General features: G+C 47.0%; 1 protein-coding gene across 2 annotated transcripts; it reads left to right on the forward strand.

The window, feature by feature from the left end:
* Window positions 1-5,023: 5,023 nt before the first annotated feature.
* On the forward strand, window positions 5,024-20,394 carry ADIRF (adipogenesis regulatory factor). 2 transcript variants are annotated; one of them, XM_039546016.1, is made up of 4 exons: window positions 5,024-5,072; window positions 8,917-9,178; window positions 17,883-17,945; window positions 19,940-20,005. In XM_039546016.1, exons 2-4 carry the CDS (start codon window positions 8,931-8,933, stop codon window positions 19,944-19,946), a joined length of 318 nt encoding a protein of 105 aa, XP_039401950.1. In that variant the 5' UTR covers window positions 5,024-5,072; window positions 8,917-8,930; the 3' UTR covers window positions 19,947-20,005. The 2 variants fall into 2 exon arrangements, with proteins under 2 accessions (XP_039401950.1, XP_039401951.1); XM_039546017.1 differs by lacking the exons at window positions 5,024-5,072; window positions 8,917-9,178 and adding an exon at window positions 14,086-14,442 and having other exon boundaries at window positions 19,940-20,394.
* Window positions 20,395-21,348: the final 954 nt, after the last annotated feature.

Here is a 21,348-nt window from a genome sequence, read left to right on the forward strand (position 1 = left end):
CTCAATTCCTGGGCTTTATCCCTGCCTCTGGGGAATTTATTGTCTGTTAGAACAGGAGTCAGGACTGGCAGCTTCTCTTTCCACCTCTGTCCCCGCCTTGCTGTGTAGGCCCTTGGGTAGGTCACTTCCCTTTCTATGTACCTCAGGCTCCCCATCTGTCCAATGGGAACAGGGACAATTCGTGAACTCTGGGCAGTTGTGATCCTGGGTGAGATAAGGGGCGTTAAAGCCCTTTGTGAAGGAGAAAGGGGAGTTTCACGGTGTTGAGCACCAAGGAATTCTAAACTGTCTTGTCTGCGGAAACAAGAAATGGTCGGGACCAAGTTTTAACCGTTGTCTTTTTTAAAGCCCATTGAGGGGTGTGAGTCCCACTCTTTTAGGTACCTGGAGTTCTTTGCCAGGAGGAGAGAATAGGTTCCTGCCTCCATTTTGGTGGCCTTAACAAACCAGGTGCTGTGCCCCAGTTCTCGTCTGAGACCCCTGAAAAAGAACATCTTCCCATCCATTAACAAGACAGTACCTATGTTTAAAAGGGGAACAAAGAGAACCCTGGAACTTAGAGACTAGCTAGCCACACTGCCATACCTGGAAAGAAACTGGAACACATTATTAAACAATCAGTTTGTCAGAACCTACAGGAAAATTTGGTTTTTAAGACTAGTGAGCATGGATTTGTCAAGAACAAATCATTCTAAACCAATCCTATTTCCTTCTTTGAGAGGGTTATAGGCTTAGTGGAGGTGGGTATACAGAAGATGTGATCTATCTTGGTGTTAATAAGGCTTTTGAGACAGTCCCATAGGACATTCTCACAAGCAAACTAGGGAAATGTGGTTTAGATGCAATTAGTATAATGTGGGTGCACAGCTGGTTGAAACCCCATACTCCAAGAATCTTTCTCCATGTTTGGCTGTCCAACTGAGAGGGTGAACCTAGTGGATACAGCAGGGATCAGTCCAGGGTCCGGTACTATTCAATATTTTCATTAATGATTTGGAAAATAGAGTGGAGAGTATGCTTCTAAAATTTGCAGATGACACCAAGCACTTTGGTGCACAGGATTGGAATTCAAAATGCCCTTAACAAATTGGAGAATTGGTCTTCTTGAGCCAAACTCCATGGGTGGGCCCCTCTCTACAGACGGGGCTGTAGTGAAACCCCAGAGCCAAACACTCCTCCTCCTGGGCAGTGCACTCTGACCTTTAATGGTCAGATGCTGCTTAGCACTGTCAGAGCAGCTTTCGCTGGGGGATTTCTCCCAGCACTTTCCAATAGTGGGAAAGTATTAAATCCCCATTTGACTGCTGGGGACAGAGCCATAGAGGGGGAGCAACTTGCCCAAAGTCCCAGAGCTCAATAGGAAAACCAGCAATGGAACTCAGGAGTCCTGACTCCCAATCCCCTAGTCCAGTCACTACAGCAGAGCACACTCCCTCTCAAAGGCAGGGGGACTGGACATGAGTGCCTGGTTGTAATTGCCAGCTGTGGGAGGGAGTGTGCAGCAGTGGTTAGTGAAGGGGGCTGGAAATAAGGACTGCTGGGTCCCATTCATGGCTCTGACACTTGGTGTGACCCTAAGCCAGTAGCTTCCCCTCCCCATGCCTGTTTCTCATCAGTAGGGTTGGGGTCGCAGTCCCTACAGCCCAGGGGGGTTGGGAGGCTCCAGCAAGCTGTGTAAAGTGCCAGGATGTCAGGAGCTGGTAGGTGCTGCCACCCCTGCACTAGAGCAGTGTTCTGCACCCCCTGTTGCTGGCTGAGTTTCTCTGTCTCTTGGCAATAAGACAGACTCTTGTTTTCACAGCCAGTCGATTGCCCATTGTCATCACCCTGCCTGCTGGCTGGGCAGGATAACTCCTCAGGTCACCACCCTTTCCATCCTGCCTTGGACTTGGAGAGTGAGAAGGAGGGGAGGGACCGCTGGTGTCCCTGAACATCTGCCACCCATCACTCCATCACCTAGAGCAAGTGAGTGGCATTAGGGTTCCTCTGTGGTGGCCCCTGTCCATCTGGGGAGAGGCAGAAAGAGGGGGAGAGAATCTCTCCTAAAGGAGATTGGATCTGTAAACCGCTCCTAGGAGCCCCTTGCTCTCAGACTGGGGAGGGGCTTCTCCAGAGCCATCTCCAATGTGTTTGAAAAGGTCCCAGCAATGGGGCTCCTAGCCCTTCACTTGTGGGAGACTACTCCCTGAGGATGTTCAGGAAGAAGGGTCTGTAGGTGGCCCCAGAGCCTGATGGAAGCAGCTGCCATCTTCCCCAGGATCAGAGCAGCCCCTCCACCCCACAGGTGGGGAAGGAGCTCCCGGCTGGGCCAGGAGGTGGAAGTGCCCAGCCTTCTGGCAGAGGAAACCCGCTCCCGGCGCAGGCGCTGAGATGGGAGAGGCACCAGCCAGGCTGAAATGGAGCTGGGCCAGGATGCGGCTGGGCAGGCAGGACCCAGCCCAGCAGTGGAACTGGGCAGGGTGGTTCTGGGGCTTGTTGTGTGGAAAGCACCGGCTGCAGGAGCCCAGCCCTGATTCCCAGCAGGAGGCATCACCCTGCCCGGTCACTGAGGACCTTCCAGCCTCCCCAGGGCAGGAGGTGGAGGATCCCTGTCCCAGCACCAGCAGCTTGGCCCGCTCCCCATGGGACAGCAGCAGCGCCTGGGACTCGGGCAGCAGCAAAGCTGATGGGCGCTGCTGCTTTGTTCCAGGTGAGGAGCCAAGCTGGGCTCAGGGAGGGGTGAGGAGGGGGCTGTGAACACACTAGGCCCAGGCACTTGACCAGTGCTATGGGGGCGGGTTCCCCAGCCCAGGTGTCTGGCCTGAGCCCACTGAGCAGTGAACCCCACTGACACTAGCTGCTGCCACTTTAGTCCTTGATGCTCCAGTTGGGGGGAGGGGCAAGCATGGATTAGCATTAGATAAGATGCTTCAGTCTGAGTTAAGTAGTTGCTGCTCCCAGGGAGTGTGTGTGGGTGGTCTTTTGCTATGGGCTCCTGAAGGAGCTGGGGGCTGAAGGCATCACTGAGAGGGAGAAGTGTGGGGCCTGATCTGCCCTGGGTCCTGGACATGGGAAGGGGGCACATTGCCCCACCATGCCCCTGACCTTCCCCCGAATGGCAGCAGACGTCACCCTGTCCCTTTCTCTCCCTGGTGCAGGGACCCCCAGGGACTCAGAGGACGAGGAGGAATGGGTGGATGTGGCCACAGAGGAGGCTGCTCTCAAGAACATCCGAGAGCAGCTCCAGGGCCGAGAAAAGGTACAAACATTCCCCAGCTGTGCTGGAACCAAGATTGTCCTGCCCCTTCTCAACACCCTGACCCCCTGTAGAAGGTCTTGTCTCTGATGATCCACCAGCCCTAATGGAGACCTTTCTCTTCCATGATCTGGGACACCAAAGATGGGGATGTTTGTCACACACCAGCTGGAGTCTCCTCCCCCCTGGCACTGTCCCAGTTCTTGACCCTGCTTGTGTAGGAGTCATGGGTGGGTCGCCACTATCTCTCATTCAGGCCTGAGTCCTGCAGCTGGTGGGGTGGGGCAGGAAGGTCCCTGGCTAATTGGCTCTCTCTCCACTAACCCCACTCCTGGTGGGTGCAGGATGAGGCCCAGCAGCTCATGTTCCTGCATGCCATCCTGCATGTCTTGCTGCACAGCAGAGATGGCAGGACACATTGGAGCTGCACTGCTGCAAAGTGGCTTTGGTGGAGAGGATTGTGGTGATCGAGACATGGCACCCAGCAGCTGGAGGGTGGACAGAGACATGGGAGGGGCGGGGGTCTCCCTGGATCAATGGATGGCTGGTGCTGGATGGGCAGCTGAGGGCAGGGATTGCTGGGGCTGAAGATTGGGGAGAAGAGACAGGAGAAATTCTGAGATTGGTCACTAGTAGGCAGAAATTGGAAGAGTGGGAGGCAGGTGGGGGGATCCTGCTGGCTGTGTGGGGCACTGGCTGTGTAATCTCCTCACTGGGAAGTGTCAGTGAGGCCCAAATCTCACACACTCCTTTGGGTCTCACAGGAGCTCATTGAGGAACTGCCTGATAACTCTCCATCCGGCGCCATCCTCGCTAACTCCTTGATTGCTGTGGGCAACCTCGGGTACCAAGACCCTCCCACCTGGTTCTCCTAACCACGGTGCTGCTCAGGCCCCGTGCTGGGAGTCACTGCCCCTCCCATTCCCAGGTCACCTCCCAAGAGTGGCTCCTCTGACAGAGGTGGTAGGAAAATTCACTCTCTCCTGGTTGGGCTGTTCTTTTCACTCTAGTAACATTGCAGTGGCTTTGGGGAGAGACTCACTCCCAGGATCAGATACAGGAGGGGCAGCAGGGTCCAGGGAATGGGCACTATTCCTACCCTGCCACTGTCTGTCCCTGGCTCTGTGCCTCAGTTTCCATTCTCGCCAGCCTGTGCCTATTTCCCTGCAGTTTCACGTCCATGTTGGTGACAGTCCCACCCCCACACTGCACAGTCTAATACTGGCTCCTCTCTCTTGCCAGCACCATGACACCTGCCCTGGAGCCAGAGCGGGAGACCCACCTCCTTTGAGCTGCCCTGCATGCTATCTTCACCTTGGGCATGGAGAAGGACCATGGATTGAAGAGCCAGCTGTCATCCTGCCATGAAGTCTTGCTAATTACCTGCAGTGGGATGTGAATGAGAGAAGCCAGGAGGTGTGTTTGGGGGTCTCACCAGTGCTTCCCAGAGACCCCTCTTCCCATCCTGTGGCAGGTGTAGCCCTAGTTTCCCTAACTCTGACCCATGGCTCTCCCTTGCTTTGCAGGAGCTGCATAGGGTCTTGCCAGACCTCCCGCTCCTTTTTTGTCTGAGGCTTGAATGCCTTACAAATGCGGCACTTATCCAATTGATGGGATTCCCCCAGGCACTTCAGACAGGAGTCGCGGGGGTCTCCCGTAGGCATCAGCTTGAGGCAGGTCGAGCAGGGTTTGAAACTCGGAGACCTAGGCATGGGCCTAGGGAAGGAGGGAAGGGGAGGAGCCCTTTACATCCAATTACTATATACACTAACTACAAAAACTACTATTAACTACAACAAGAAACTACTAACTACTACACTATAACAACTATCTATAGGTATAAATGAGCAAAGAGCTAGGGAAGTGGAAATCAGCTATGCCACGCTCCACAGCTCCAATGACCATCACGGGCGATAAGAAGGAACTGAGGAAGTGCTGGGTTGGCAGGGGCATATATCTGGCGTCATAAGGGCACCACTCCAGGGGGCACCTCAGCCGACCACCGAGTGTTGCTACGGTAAAAATCTTCCGACAACTGTGCTCGCGGCGCGCGCACACCTAATTGGAATCGATATGAGCAAGCTCTCGAAGAAGAACTATAGGCATTTCAACATACCCAATAGTTATTTTCTGGTCTGGAAAGTAAGTCCCTTGCTGCAGCTGTTCAGCCAGACCAGAGTTCCTGAAGATGCGAGCGTCATGTATCTTTCCTGGCCATCCCACGTTGATGTTGGTGAAACGTCCCTTGTAATCCACCACTGCGTGCAGCACCATTGAAAAGTACCCCTTGTGGTTTATATACTGGCTGCCTTGTAGGTCCGGTCCCAAGATAGGGTAATGCATTCCATCTCTTGCCCCACAACAGTTAGGGAATCCCATTGCAGCAAAGCCACCCACTATGACCTGCACATTTCCCAGAGTCACTACCCTCGGTAGCAGCAGCTCAGTGATTGCGTTGGCTACTTGGATCACGGCAGCCCCCACAGTAGATTTGCCCACTCCAAATTTATTCCTGACTGACCGGTAGCTGTCTGGTGTTGCAAGCTTCCAGAGGGCTATTGCCACTCGCGTCTCAACTGTGAGGGCTGCTTTTATCTTGGCATTCTTGTGCTTCAGGGCAGGGGAAAGCAAATCACAAAGTTCTATGAAAGTGCCCTTACGCATGCAAAAGTTTCGCAGCCACTGGGAATCATCCCAGACCTGCAACGCTATGCCGTCCCACCAGTCTGTGCTTGTTTCCCGGGCCCAGAGTCGGCATTCCACGGCATGAACCTGCCTCATTACCACCATGATGTCCAAATTGCCAGGGCCCATGCTTTGAGAGAAGTCTGTGTCCATGTCCTCATCACTCTCGTCCAGGGCTGGTGCAACTATTTAGGCAAACTAGGTGGCGCCTAAAAGCCCGCTCAGGTGAGGAGGTGGAGTGGAGGTAAGCTGGGGCGGCGGGGCGGGAGGGCCGCCCGCAGTAACAGTGTGGGGCGCACAGGGGAACTGCTCCCTGCCCCAGATCATCTCCACTCTGCCTCCTCTGCTGAGCACACAGCCCCTGCTCTAAGTCTCCTCCAATCAGCTCCACAAGCCTGGGAGGGGAGGAGAATTAGAGCAGCGCCAGCGTGCTCAGCAGAGGAGAACTGGGGGGGGCTTCCCGGGTGGCATTAGCTTCCGCGGGGTGCTCCTGGGCTGTGTTAGCTGCTGTGGAGGGGGCGAGGTAACTTCCGTGGGGCTCTCTGGGTGGGGTTAGCTGCCGTGGGGGGAGGCAGTGTTAGCTTCTGCGGGGTGGGGGCTCCCGGCCCGGGTTAGCTGCCGTGGAAGGGGGCTTTCAAGGGGGTAGCTGCTGTGAGGGGGCTCCTTGGGTGGGGGTGGGGGTTAGCTGCCACAGCGAGTAGGGTTAGTTGCCGTGCGGGGTGGGGGGGAGCCTCTTCAGGTGGGAGGGGCGGATGGGCGTGGTTAGCTGCCACGGGCGGGAGGTGGGTGGGGTTAGCTGGGGGAAGTGGCACAAGGTGGAAGTTTCACCTAGGGTGCGAAACTTCCTTGCACCGGCCCTGCTCTTGTCACTGCGCTGCCGTCGCCTCCTCGCCTGCTTTTGCAGGTTCTGGTTCTGCATATACTGCAGGATAATGCATGTGGTCGGAAGACCAGTTTTTTTGACCTATTGCAACCGTCTGCGGCCAGATCAGGAAAGCAGAGTGGCAGCGGACACAGTGGTTGGAATGCCAGATTTCCCAACCTATTGCACTGTCTGCGGCCAGAGCAGGAGAGCAGAGGTGCAGCGGAAGCGGTCGTTCGATGACGATGGCTAGCAGTCCTACTGCACCGTCTGCTGAAAGCAGTATGGTGTTCACATGGAAAAAAAAGCGCAAAACGATTGTCTGCCGTTGCTTTCATGGAGGGAGGCGCGACTGACAACATGTACCCAAAACCACCCGCAACAATGTTTTTGCCCCATCAGGCATTCAGAGCTCAACCCAGAATTCCAATGGGCGGTGGAGACGGTGGGAACTGTGGGATAGCTACCCACAGTGCAACGCTCTGAAAGTCGATGCTGGCCTCGGTACTATGGATGCACTGTGCTGACTTAATGCACTTAAAAAATCGACTTCTATAAATTCGACCTAATTTCGTAGTCTAGACGTACCCTTAAATAGCCTGGGACCTACCCATGAGAGACCATACTGCCACAGCTCAAGTCACCTAAGGCACCTGAGCTGAAGCCCCATTCCTATGAGAAAGAGGGAGCAACTTGCAGGGTTTCTCCATTAGGGCTCCAACCCTTTAAAACTTATTTCCCACCCAGGTCTATAACAATGTGAGTTTGTTAGCCTCTGGGGTCAACCGCATGGCCCCACTTTTCTCCCTTGCCCAGGAGATGAGAGCTGGGCAGTGGTAGTGTGAGACTCTACTGGGGATTGCACAAGGAGGCTGATTACTTGTTGTTATGTCTATGTTGTTGCTGGATTATTTGATTTGATCATGGTACCTGATGGTTCTGTTTTTTTATTATTATTTATTTTTTAAAAGATTATCAAGGGACCCAGAGCATTCAATGTGTACTCGTTTATTGTAGTATGTAAAAATCCAAATAACTAAATCATTGAGAAAAAGAAAATCAGCCAGAAACTAGAAAAACTTCCTGGGGAGAAAATAATTAAAATGCTAATAGCCTTGACTGGGAGAAAGGATGGCTGCTGTTTGAAATGAAAATGAGTGGTGCCAAGAGTTCACAAGTTCAAAACAGTTCTTTGAAATGACCAAATAGGCTGAAGGAAACTGAAAAGGAGACGGATCTTCATTATGGGCCTAATTCTGAAACCCTTAATCATCTTGAGTACTAACCTTACTCTGCCATTGAACGCACTCATCGAAGTGGGACTACTCTTAGAGTAAGGTGCTAATCAAGGTATCAAAATCTAGACCAAAGCGTTTTGTGAACTGCAAAGTACTCTCTGGTGATAAAGATGATCCCACATTCCACACTGCTAAATGGACCACTAATACCTGACTCTTCCAAGAAAATAGTAATTTATATGGATAAATGTTCTCTGCACACAGGATTAGTGGTGGAACAAAAACTTTAAAGGCTAACAGAAAGCCATAAAACACAGGAGACTAAGGCCAGGTCTACACTAGAAACTTTTACCCATATAGTAATGTCAACTGGAGGTGTGGATTTTTTCTATGACATTTCTATATCAGCAAAAGCCCTAGTCTAGATGCAGTTATATCAGAAAAAATACTTTTAACAGTATAGCTTTTTTCATTCAGAGAACGGGTATAATCTATACCACCAAAACACCCTTTTGCCAATATAAATTGAGTCTACACTAGGACTGTATAGCTAGTTATACTGGCGACCATCTTCCAGTGTAGACAAAGCCTTAAATAAACCATGAAGAGGAGGTTACTTAACTTATAGTAACTGGAGGTTCTTTGAGATGTGTGGTCCCTATCTGTACTCTGCTTGCAAGAATTCTCCAATTCTGGACACACAGTGTCCATTGGTCCATGCATGTATCCTTGCCTTCCTCATGCTTCCAACTGATGGCATAAAGGGTGGAGCAGATTCACCCACTTTCCAGTTCCTTTTTTACCACAATCTAGTAAAGATCCAAAGCAGAGGGGAAGGAGGGTGGGTAGTAACATCCAGTTAAAATAAGGTAAGTAACCTCCTTTTTTTTCTTCAGGTGCTGACTCCTATATGCATTCCTATGTGCATTCCATTGTGGATGACTGGCAAGCAGTACTCAAGTGGGTGCGAGGATGCAGATGGCAGAGGCATCTGGAGAACCACTGTCCTAAAGGAAGAGTCAGTGGAGTTCTGCAACAGAGCATAATGTCTCGCAAACATAAGTTTTCTCTCTTGCAAGTAGAAGGCATGAGTGTGACATACATTGAGGGAGTGAAGTGTCTCTTCTTCAGAAGCATGCGGTTTCAGAAAAAATACAGGTAAGTGAATTGATTGATTCATGTGAAATTCTGAAACTACTTTGGAGTATTTTGGATGTAATTGTAAAGAGACTTTGTTTTTTTATGGAATATAGCATATGGCAGTTCTGCCTTTAGAGCTCCCAACTCAGGCACACATCTGGCTGAGGTGATGGCCACAAGGATTGCAACTTTCATTTATATGTGAGACATGGAACATGTAGCTAATGGTTCAAAGGGAGGATTAGTGAGTGCTAAAAATACAAGGTTTAAGTCCCAATGAGGAGTTGGTTTCCTTACAGGTGGGAAAGTTCTGATTAAGCCCGTTGAGAATCTGCTAGTCAACGGGTGACTGAAAACTGAATAATCATCTGATGGTGGATGGCACACACTGATTGCTGTCAGGTGGACTTGTGTAGAACTCAGAAAGCCCAGCTGTTTTGAGAGAAAGAAGATATTTCCTCACATTTTGGACTATCTGCTGACACAAGAGATGCATTTTTCTGCTGTGCCCAGATGGAAAAACACTTCCACTTGGCTGAATAGCATTTCCTAGTAGAATGTTTTCTGCTATTATTAAGGATGGTTTGTATGGCTTCAGAGCAGGAATGTTCTAATGTTGATGCCCATCCAAAAACCAAGTCATGAGGTGAAACGCTCCAAGGATGGGATGCTTGATCTTGCCCTTCTACTGGCTCAAGAGCTCAGGGATGTACTGGATGTTGATCGGAGGTTCAGATGGCAGTCATAGGAGATTTGGGCACCAAAACTGTATGGGCCAGTTGGCAGTGATGAGGATGACATGTGCCCTGTCCCAGTGAATTTTCCATAGGACCTGAGGTAGGAGCAGTAAGGGAGGAAAGGCATAGCTCAGCTGCTCTGAACAGGGGAGCAAAGAATCTCCCTGAGAATGTAGTCTGAGAGCTACTCTGAAGCAGTATATGTTGCTTTTGATGTTCGTTTGGGAAAAGAACAGATCCTGGTTGCGGGTTCCCCACTGAGTGAAGATGCTGTTTACAACTTATGAAGCATATAGTCTGCATCGGAGTGAGGAGAGACTTTTCCAGATAGTCAAGACGGGGAAAACAGTGAAACTGTTCTGTCTGAAATGAGACCCTACTACTACAAAGGTCTTGGTAGAGACCCGGGGGGCAGAAGTGAGACCGAATGGGAGTACCCTGTATTGAAAGTGGTCAGGGCCCACAATGAATTTGATAAAAGGCCTGTGGTCAAGGTAAATATCCATGTGAAAGTGTCCTTCATATCAAAGAACTGTAAAGCATGTCTTTTTCTATTATTAATAGGATTATTGATACCAGAATGACCATACAAAATCTCAGCTTAAACATATAAGAGTTAAGATTTCAGAGATTGAAGATAGGTCTCCAACCTCCCATCATTTTGGGAACTTGGAAGTACACAGAGTAAAAACCTTTCCCTTGGTGTTGAAAAGGTATGCGCTCTATTGCTCCTCCCTGGAAGAGGGATTCCACTTCCTGCCTGAGAATCCCCTCATGATGGTCCCTGAAGAGGGACAGGGATAGGCATTTTGGAGGAGGTAGATATGTAAACGTGATATCATAGCCGTTATGGATGATATCTAATACCCACCTGTCTGTTTGTATGGCACTCCAGTTGTGGAAAAAGAATGCTACATGACCTTTGTAAGGGTATGTGGGATTGGGTAGTGGTGTCATCATAAACAGTTTTCAGCTCTCAAACTCCCATCAAAAACATCTTTTTGCAAGGAAACAGGATTGAGATAATGCTGTAGACATGGCAGGTGCAGGGAAAAGAGATTTCTGTACTCTTTGTCTCTTACAAGGAGCGTCATAAGACTGATGGTGAAAAAACTGTTCAGATGCTGGTCTAGGTTAGTAAGGTTGCCTGTGATACTTCCTTTTTGGGGCAGATGTATATACTCCCAGGGAGTGGTGGGTGGCCCTGGAGCCCTTTAAAGTATGTAAGGACTCATCCATCTTTTCATTGAAAAGATGGGTTTCATCAAAGGGTAGGTCCTCCATGGTGTTTTGGACCTCACTGGGAAACCCTGAGGAGTGCAATCATGACTCAGAGCACATCACAATGGCCATTGCCATCAATCAGGATGATGCATCTGATGCATCAATCACTGATTGGAGTGAGGTTCTGGCCACTAGCTTACCCTCTTCAATAAGAGCCTTCAAGTGAATGTCTACACAATTTATTAATTTGGAATCATTGAGGTAGTCGTACTTAGTCAACAGTGCTTAATATTTTGGTATAGGAAATTGAAGGCTAGTAGACGTGAAAACCTTTCTTCCCATGAAGTCTACACATTTAGTCTCCTTGTCAGAAGGACTGGATTTAAGATACTGTTGTCTAGATCACTCCATGGCAGTCTGGTCAACCAGAGAGTTCAGTGCAGGGTGTGTAAAGAGAAAGTCTACTCTCTTAGCTGGAACAAAACAGGGTTTCTCTGCCCTCTTAGGTATTAGGGTATATGTGGCTGCTGTATGGCAGACTGCTTTAGCAGGTTCCAGAATAGCTTCATTAACTGGAAGTGCTATTTGATTGAAGCCAGTGGTTTGTAGGATATCCAGGAGTACGTGTCAAGGATCCTGTACCTCCTGTAGGGAGAAATGGAGTTCCTCTGCCACACTTCACAATAAATCCTGAAGCTGTTTATGATCTGGAGGGGACAGAGTTGCCATGGTGACGCCTTTGTGAGTCTTGTTGGTACCAGTGGAACTGTTTAGCATTCCTCCTCTTGCATGGAGTCAGGAGGCTCTGGCTGTTCCCTTAGAGGCTGTTCCCTGGCAAATTGCATAGGTTCTGTATATCTGGCACATCAGAACGATGTTGTGGAGGTCCCCATGGCATGGGATATCAGCGGTCCAGAGGCAGAGGTTGGTACCAGGAGGCTCTGGATCTCCTGTCTGAATTAACGTTTTTGCAGAGGAGGAGACAATGAGTCCTCTGGCAATTTGGATCCTATCAAGTAAAAGAAGAAAGGGTCCAGATCAATGGCAACAGTGATGGTTCAGACAGAGGAAAGGCATAACCAACAGATAGAAGAGGGGATAGGTTTCTATCAAAAGTAATCACTCGGTGGAGTCACAGTCTCCCTAGTGGAAGAAGGTCCCTGATGATGAAACTAGGGCTTGGGAAGAGTAAAGACATCCTCTGGTGCACTATTAGTCTTTCACCTTCCTGGAGTGCAAGGGGTCTGATGGGGCAGGAGTAGGAAGAGGGTTCCATGTGGCCAGAGTATGAGACAGTGATGGTACCATTGGCAGTAAAAGCTCGGATTGTGCCAGAACCAATGGATCTCGACTTTTTGACTTGTATGTTACCAGTGGAGTGGATGTCGCTTATATGGGGTCTGGTACTGGTAGAACCCTGGATTTATGGACTTTAGAGTTGTGGCCCTGGGATTTAGGGCATACTAAGCCTTTAGAGGTTGAATGGTCAGATTTGCTTGAGTTAGGCAGAGTTGCTTCAGATGCAGACTTCAAGGGAAGACCTGCTCTTCTGCTTGTGCGAGCATTCTCTGCCTTCCTGATGGGAGGTCTTTGGGTATGGATTCCCCTGCAGCCGGAGCCAAGGCTTTGCGCCCCCACAATTTTGGCTGGTGCCAGAGCCACTGCTGCGTGCCCCTGCCCTGTGACTTTGGTCAGAGCTGAAGCCTGGGCTGTGTGTCCTCCCCTTCCTGTGGCTGAAGCAGGGGCTGGAGCCGGATTGTGCTCCCCTCCATTGGCGGTGGGGCTGGGACTGTCTGTCCCCACCATCAGGCTTCAGCTGTCATTCCTCCCTCCCCAGCCTTTTCTCCCCTGTTATTTTTAGTAAAAGTCATGAACACATAACAGCTCCCATTAATTTTTGTTGATTGTATGCAATCTGGCAGTGACTTTTACTAAAAATAACGGTGACAAAAAATCTTAACCATACTCATAGGTATGGCCAGGGAAAGAATGGCAGATATTACACCTAGCCACAACATGTGCCTCCTTGAGACAGTATAAACTGTTATGGTGGTTGTCACTGACTGAGAAAGAGCAGGAAACACAGTTTTTTGAAGCCTGGAGTTCTGGGCATAGTCCAAAACCTGTAGAGGTACGGGGGTGAGGTGTTTCCCCAAGGCAGGGAATCTATCTAACTAGAAAACTCTGCTAAAAATTATAAAACTATTAAAAACTTACTAACTATACAGAACTATTTACAAAAGGCACCAAGGCAAACTTTGAAATATTTACAGATTGAAGAAATCGAAGGAAAGCTCTGTACACTGGAGGATCTAACCCAGGCCACGTGGCAGTAAGAAGGAACTGGAGAAGCAGTCAGTTCGTTCCACCCTTTATACCTTCGTTGGAAGCACAAGAAAGGCAAGGGTGCACATGTGGACCAATGGCTGCTGCTCGTAAGAATTCTCCGATTCTAGGAGTATGGAGCATACACTCACATCCACAGTGGAATACACATAGGGACCAGCACTCAAAGAACCACAGGCATCTGGAGGATATTTGGGAGACACAAACTCTACCTTTGAAATCCAGCTAGACATACAACCAGATTGTTAGGTTCACTTTAGGGCCTATGTCCATTAGAACTCTCATCTTTTAAGGATATTCCAAGGGATTTATAACAGCCAAATATGGGGCTAAGGTAACAAAGTGCTTCAAACTGTAACATCACTTATAAGGACATTTTCTTTGTGTTTTTAGCCTACTTCCAACAGGTAGAAGTTAACCACAGCACCTACAGCATGAAAGAAAAAAAGAAAATAAGGGGAAAAAAGAGACCCGTTGGAATAAAAACCTAGCCTTCCAAAAATCCATTCTAAAGCTTACTTCAGTAATTTTCAATGTCCTTCCATTGCACTTTTATGTTTTGCTGAGAAAGTTCAAATATTTTGTTTAGAAATTTTTATATATATATATAAAAAAAAGGTGATGAAAGAATTAATTCTTCTGTTGTAAAAACCCTAGATGGACACACCCTCCCTTTGGGAAAAGTAAATAATTCACAATTTTACTGCACACTGTCAGCTCTCATTCATTAGACTCAAACTCTAAGACGTCCAGCAGCTCCACCCATTGAAACAATTTGCCCAGTGGGCATCTGGAGGAGCCTTGGCACATGTATAAAATCAGCACAAGTTAGAACAACCCTGGCATAGTGTATAGCAAATTGCTTCACTTTTTTAAACTGAAGCAGAAGATTTTAAAAGCTTTTAAAAGCAACCATGTCTGGTAAGGGCTTCCAAGGTTTTAAACAACACGCAGAAGGGGAGGTCCAGGATGCTGGTAAGAAACATTAAATATAATTTCTATGTCTGTTGTTCTGAAAAAACCAAGGGCTAGTTTCTGCTCTCACTTACACCAGTCTAAATCTAGAGTTACTCCACTGACTTCAGTAGAATTACTTTGGATTTAAACTGGTGTAAATGAGAGCAGAATATGGGCCTAGATCTGTTTTTGTAATTTTGTCAATCTCATAATCTCAAAAACAACATAATATTTTGGTGTTTTATTTGATAGTACAGTGAGAATCCAAGCACTTTATATATGGGATTAGCCAATCAATATCCATTATTATTTGATATTGATTTTTTTACTACTTCTAAAGGGAAAAAATACTGATTTTACTGCTTAGAAGAAGCAGGGAGGAGGGATAGCTCAGTGGTTAGAGCATTAGCCTGCTAAACCCGGGTTGTGAGTTCAATCCTTGAGGGAGCCACTTAGGGATCTGGGGCAAAATCAGTACTTGGTCCTGCTAGTGAAGGGCAGGGTCCCTTCCAGCTCTATGAGATAGGTGTATATCTCTATATATTATATTAACTCATACTGACAGCATGGGAGACTAGTGTCTTCTGTTCAGACAAAATAACTGGAACTTAGGGTTTGGTCCTGAAGCAGTGGTTTTGCCACTGACTTCAGTGAAAACAGAATCAGAACCATGGGCTCTAGTTAGACAAGCTTCCCTGTTAAAGAGCCTTAGCCATGATTTGGAGAACACCACCTTCAGGATTAAGAACCCGACCCTGGAATGAGCTCCATGTGGACAGCCCCCCTCACCAGCATGGAATTTACTGCAGGATAGGGTTTTAAGAAGATGGCTCAGTCTTTATGCCTGTTGAATAACAACTTATTTTAAAACTTCATATTTTGCAAGCAACTAATTACTTTTTATTCTGAACCGTTACAAATACTTCATTTTTCTTGTTTTTTTTTAAATAGTTACTGCCTATGAGCAGTGTAACCTTTTTTCATACACTGTTCTCTAAACTGACCTCTGTTGAAGAAATTAGATTTAACCTGTGGTGGGTGTGTTTGCAACCTGGAGTGAATAACAATGCTTTGCAGAAATCAATTTTAGTATTTATACTGACTAAAAATATAGACTATTTATAATAAATATAATATAATACTTTGGTTTTACTCTCTACTATGAGCTTTCAGATTTCTCTAGCTTTAAGCAAAAACCTTTATACTTTTTATCATAGGGGATGTTTGATGTATTGCAATAACTATAACTATATTATGACTATTATTGTGCATCAGAAGTTTATATTTCAACTTAGCATAGAACAATTTTCTTTGTAAATTAATATATCCAGTCTATATATGGCTGCTTATACCCCTTAAAATATGTTTGCTGTAGATTTATTTACCCTCTGCTGAAGCTTCTACAGTTTGTCATGAGGTCACATGACCTCCTTAGCCCAGAGCAGATCTTCAGCAGGTAGAGACAGCACTGTTGGATACAATCCAAGGCTCTAATCCTGCAAATACTTACGTATGTAGTTTAAGCATGTGAGTAATCCTACTAACTATAAAGGAATTATTCTCGTGCTTAAAGTTAAGCATATCTGTAAGTGTTTGCACAGCTGTGGACAAATTTTAATATACAAACAAAACCCAGTTTATTTTGGTATCTACAGGTTTTATATTTCCATACTTGGGGAGTCCAGTTTCCAGAGATGCTGATTTTGAACATCTCATTTCAGATGCTGCTCTAACCACACTCAAAAATGTGTAAAATTAACATATCCCAACCTCTTTAACTGCTCAGTTGCTAGCAATCCAGTTAAACAGCATCAGTTTAAGCCATTGTTCAAATATTACTTCCAAATTCATTCTAAAATCCAGGCTGTGATGCTCAGTTTCTTTCTTAATATATGTGATATTCCTTTTATGGCCTGAAAACAGGTACAGAAACAGGGTATATAAACTGAAGTTGTCCTTCAGGGTATAAACACCTTCTCTTGCATTTACTCTCATCCTTCTTTCCTTACTCCATCTATCTATGTTAAACCAAATGTGCAGATGACTGAAAATTGGATTACCTGGGGAGGGTCTCCCCAGGAGGGCGACAGGAACTCCCCTCTCTCAGCTCCTAGCTCCACATGCTGCCTCCGCCCGTAGGCACCAATGGGAGCTGCAGAACCTGGGCTTGAGGTGGAGCGGAGGCAGCACATGGAGCTAGGAGCTGGAGGTCACCATTTCCCAGGAGTCAGGTAGGGAACCTGCCCCAGCCCTGCCAACCCTCGGCCCCTCCCACCCCCCAAGCCGCCCCCTGGGCCACAACACTTCCCCAAAAGCACCTGCAGCGCCCCAAGCACTCGCAGTGCCCTCCCAGGTCACCCCCGCCGAGCACCCCTGGTGGTCCCGCCCCAGGCCATCCCTACTGAGCCCGCCCCAAGTTTTAGTTAGGGATACATAGTAAAAGTCATGGACAGGTCACGGGCTGTGAATATTTGTTTACTGCCCATGACCTGTCCATGACTTTTACTTAAAAATACCCAGGACTAAAACATAGCCTTAATCATGATACACTGACCAGAATTTTTCAATACAATTTAACTCCAAATCAGTGTGGATCAGACAGAGGTGCAGGGCACTTCAGCAGGAGATTTCTATTGCTGTATGTATAGATGTTCAGCTCAGAAGAGATTAGGAAGTAAATGTTAACAACCCAGATGACAAAACATCTTCAAAACAAGAAAAGGAAATACATAAATAAAAAACCAGCATCATGGAATTAGCAATACGCAGCTAAACGCCACTGCTAATCACATCATTCTCTCTCTCTCTCTCTCTCTCTTCCTACATTTTGTCGTCTTATCTATCACTAACATGCCCAGAACACTGTGATTGCTATATAATAGCATAGCGCACTTCGCTGGCAGCATGCCAGACAGCTTATGTACCTCATACAGATACCCATCAGCAATCTGCATAGCCTCAGCCTATTCTCTATTAATAATCTTCTGATATACTCCCACCATGGTCTACAGCAGGGGTCGTTAACCTTTCAGAAGTGGTGTGCCGAGTCTTCATTTATTCACTCTAATTTAAGATTTCACGTGCCAGCAATACATTTTAATGTTTGTAGAAGGTTTCTTTCTACAAGTCTATAATATATAACTAAACTATTGTTGTATGTAAAGTAAATAAGGGTTTTAAAATGTTTAAAAAGCTTCATTTAAAATTAAATTAAAATGCAGAGCCGCCCAGACTGGCGACCAGGACCCAGGCAGTGCGAGTGCCGCTGAAAATCAGCTCGTGTGCTGCCTTCGGCACTTGTGCCATAGGTTTCCTACCCCTGGTCTACAGCCTGTTAAACATGCAGCAGAGCCAATGGTCATAAGCACTTCATGGGCTGTGCTGTGGAGCGTATGGGAAGAGAGAAGAGGAGAACGTAATCTTTAACAGATTAAATGCATTGTTTTTCCTAATTACAGCAAATGCGCTGGGAAAGTCTGCACAGCAGGTAGTGAACCAGGCTACAGATGCAGGTCAGAAAGGTATGAGAAATGATATTACGTTCAATGAGGGCAAAACTGGGTATGACGGGAAAGCTAGCAAAAGACAAAGCCATCTTTAAAAAAAAAAATACAATGTACTCAGGGCCAAATCCTAATGTTCTTACTCGGTTTTCACTTGGTGCTTTCTCGGGCAAAGCTCCCATTGATTTTAGTGCGAGTTTGACTTTACAAAAGGATTTACTAAAATGTGGGTAAGGATTTCAGGGTTTGTATATGTATTTACTCTTGTTGTAGCCAGGCCAGTCCCGGGATATTAGAGAGACAAGGTGGGGCCAACTTCTGTTAGTGAGAGAGACCTGAAGAAGAGCTCTGTGTAAGCTCCAGGGCCGGCTCCAGACCCCAGCGCGCCAAGCGCGCGCTTGGGGCGACGTCCTGCGGGAGGGTGGCAGGCAGCTCCGGCGGACCTCCCGCAGACATGCCTGCGGAAGGTCCGCTGGTACCGCGGCGCTGGTGGACCTCCCGCAGACGTGCCTGCGGAGAGGCCGCTGGTCCCGCGGCTCTGGTGGAGCATCCGCAGGCATGCCTGCGGGAGGTCCACCGGAGCCGCGGGACCAGCGACCGCCAGAGCACCCCCCGCGGCGTGCTGCCCTGCTTGGGGCGGCGGAAATCCTAGAGCCGCCCCTGGTAAGCTCGAAAGCTTGTCTCTCTCACCAGCAGAAGTTGTTCCAATAGAAGATATCACCTCTTCCACCTTGTCTCTTTGTGTATTTACTAGCAGATTCACTACAATTTCTCATTGATTCTCTAGTTCTATAGCTCACAGTGAATTTAGTATTGTGTTCAAAGTTCATCATTGATCACAGTGAGGGTTCTGGCAGTAGTGCAGTCAAAACTTTGTCCATCTTTCCTAGAAGCTAAGTAAGCATGTGGTGTATCTTGATTTTTCCAGCTCTAAGGGCAGGAGGCCATAATGATCCCAAGCCCAGCTCCACTACATGGAAGCTCAAGGAGCTGCAGATCCAGCAATGATGTCAATCATTAAATGGTGCTGGCAGCCCTATGGCTGTTGTGAGGGGTCTATCTGTGTTTCCTTTCTGGTGATGAGAATTGCCAGAGAAAAAAACAGAAAAGGTCACTAAATCAGTTTCTAAGAATGATGGAACATTAGCAACTTTGGAGCCTAAATGTGCACTTATTTGAAAACCAGAAGCAAATGGTAATATCGTGTTCTCTCCCTCTAGAGCAGGGCCTCTCACACTGCTGGTTGTGACACCCAGGGAGTGGGGTTGTAGCAAAATTGCCAAAATATGGCAGCTGCTAGGACCCAGGCAAGAGAACTAAAGGGACACCAGGAGAAGCTCCACTCCTTCTTGCTGCTGCCATCCCCTTCCTGGCCATTCCAGTTCCACTACAGCTTCCCATTCCTCCCGCTTCCCCTCACTATACACAACATTCTCTGCTTCAGGGAAACACTGCTTAAAAATGGCGAGAAACCAGTGATTTTGTTCCTCTCTCAGTGTGCAGCTCCTTGCATAACTAAACTGTGATTTGCTGAACTTATGCAAGCTAGGGAAGGGCGGGGCCAGGAGGAAGCACCTCCCTACATTTCTTACCCCACTGACCAACACTGCTCGCCCTTTCATCAGTACCCAACATCCACCCATACCTCCAGTAGCCACTAAAACACCTCTCATCCCACAAAGTAGCATCCACCCACTCATCCAGACAGCACCTCCACCATTCTTAACCGGCAGCCCCCCAACATCCATCAGTTCCAGCACCAGTATATATATCCCACCACCACCACCCCAATCTGCACTAGCAGAGAGAAACTCGTCTTTAGAAAATGTAAGCAGCTGGTATCTGGTGTAGTGAACATGAATCATTTGGTGTAAAGTACAAAGTTTGGTGTAACAACAATAGGGATATTTGAGTCAGTTTCTCACTTCCCCATTCCATGATAAATATGAAACAACATACATTTGAATGTATTGACTTTGCTTTTATGTTAGCTGCTTCTCTATCTTTCTCAGCTATTGATCAGGCTTGCAAGACTGCCCAAGAAGGTGTAGAAAAAACAACTGGACAAGCATCAGAAGCCGTGTCTGGCCTTGGGAAAAAAATTGGACTTAAGAAATGATGATAATTTAAACAAAGAGTGTGAGATGTTGTAATATCAATGTTTGCACTGCAATTCAGTAATCATTTGTGTAGAAATATGAAAGCTGTTTGAGATTTGGATCATTTACTGTGCTTAGCTTTATGCCATATGCAGAATGCTCACTCACTAAATAGTTTTTTTAAAAAAACTTGTACGCTCTAGTCATAATCTCCCATTCAACATGAATCATAAAAGTTTCAGCAGTGACTAAAGTATTGTCTGTCTCATACAGTGATGTAAAGGTTGTTGATACATTAGTTCAATGTACCTAAAAATTTAAATGATGAAACTATTAATACTCCTGCCATCACATAGGTAATAAACAGCAGAAGATTCACCTATGGCATTCATGGGTTTTTTTCCCAGCCAGAGCTAAGTTGTTGTTACATTTCAAGCCAAATGTTCATTTATTCTAAAATTTTAAAATAATGGATAAGGGAATAAGAAAAACATATGATCAAATTTCTTTCACAAAGGAAAAACAACATATCACCTATAAATACACTAGTTAATTATATAGAGCTCTCCACCAAAGGATCTCAAAATGTTTTACAAACCTCTCTGATCCTGATCCAAAATCCATTGAGCGGGTTAAGTATCAAACTCATTTTACAGATAGGCTGAGTCAAACAGAGGCTGAATTGTCTACGGCCACAGAGGAACTCAGTGAAAAGGTCTGGAACAGAATAGAAGACTCTTGGTACCTAGTTCTCTGTTCTAACACAGCCTGCCTCATTTATTGTTATATTGTGCACTTGTCATAGTGCCTGGTCCTACTGCCATTGGAGTCAATGGCAAACCTCCCAATGACTTCAATGGGCGCGAGCAGGATCAGACGGGTATTTTCCAGGCACACTATATAACAACTTCAGAAACACATACCAACAGTCACTTCTAGTGATGCATCACCAAGGCTGAAATAACTCTCTCAACCTCAACTCTTGCCTATCCCTAAAGTACCCACTCAGAAAAACCCTGACTAAATATACCACCTTTTAAACATGCCTTAAAACTAATTAAGTTTAGTTTGTCTCACACCATGGAGAAGTGAATTCTAGACCAATGGGCCCTCCACCAGTCTAACCTCACCCATTTAGTGTACAAATCTAGGAAATGTCAGCTTGAAAATCTGCTGATCTTAACAGTTGATCAAGACCATGCGAAGGGATGCAATCGTCAAGGTTACCCTGACCAAAACCTTAAAGCACTTTGTAGGCTAAAATTATTACCTTGAACTGATCTCCGAAATATACTGGAAACTAATGCAGTCAATACACTCCT

This window comes from Mauremys reevesii, linkage group 7 (genome assembly GCF_016161935.1).
Source record: "Mauremys reevesii isolate NIE-2019 linkage group 7, ASM1616193v1, whole genome shotgun sequence".
NCBI classification, from domain to species: domain Eukaryota; kingdom Metazoa; phylum Chordata; order Testudines; family Geoemydidae; genus Mauremys; species Mauremys reevesii.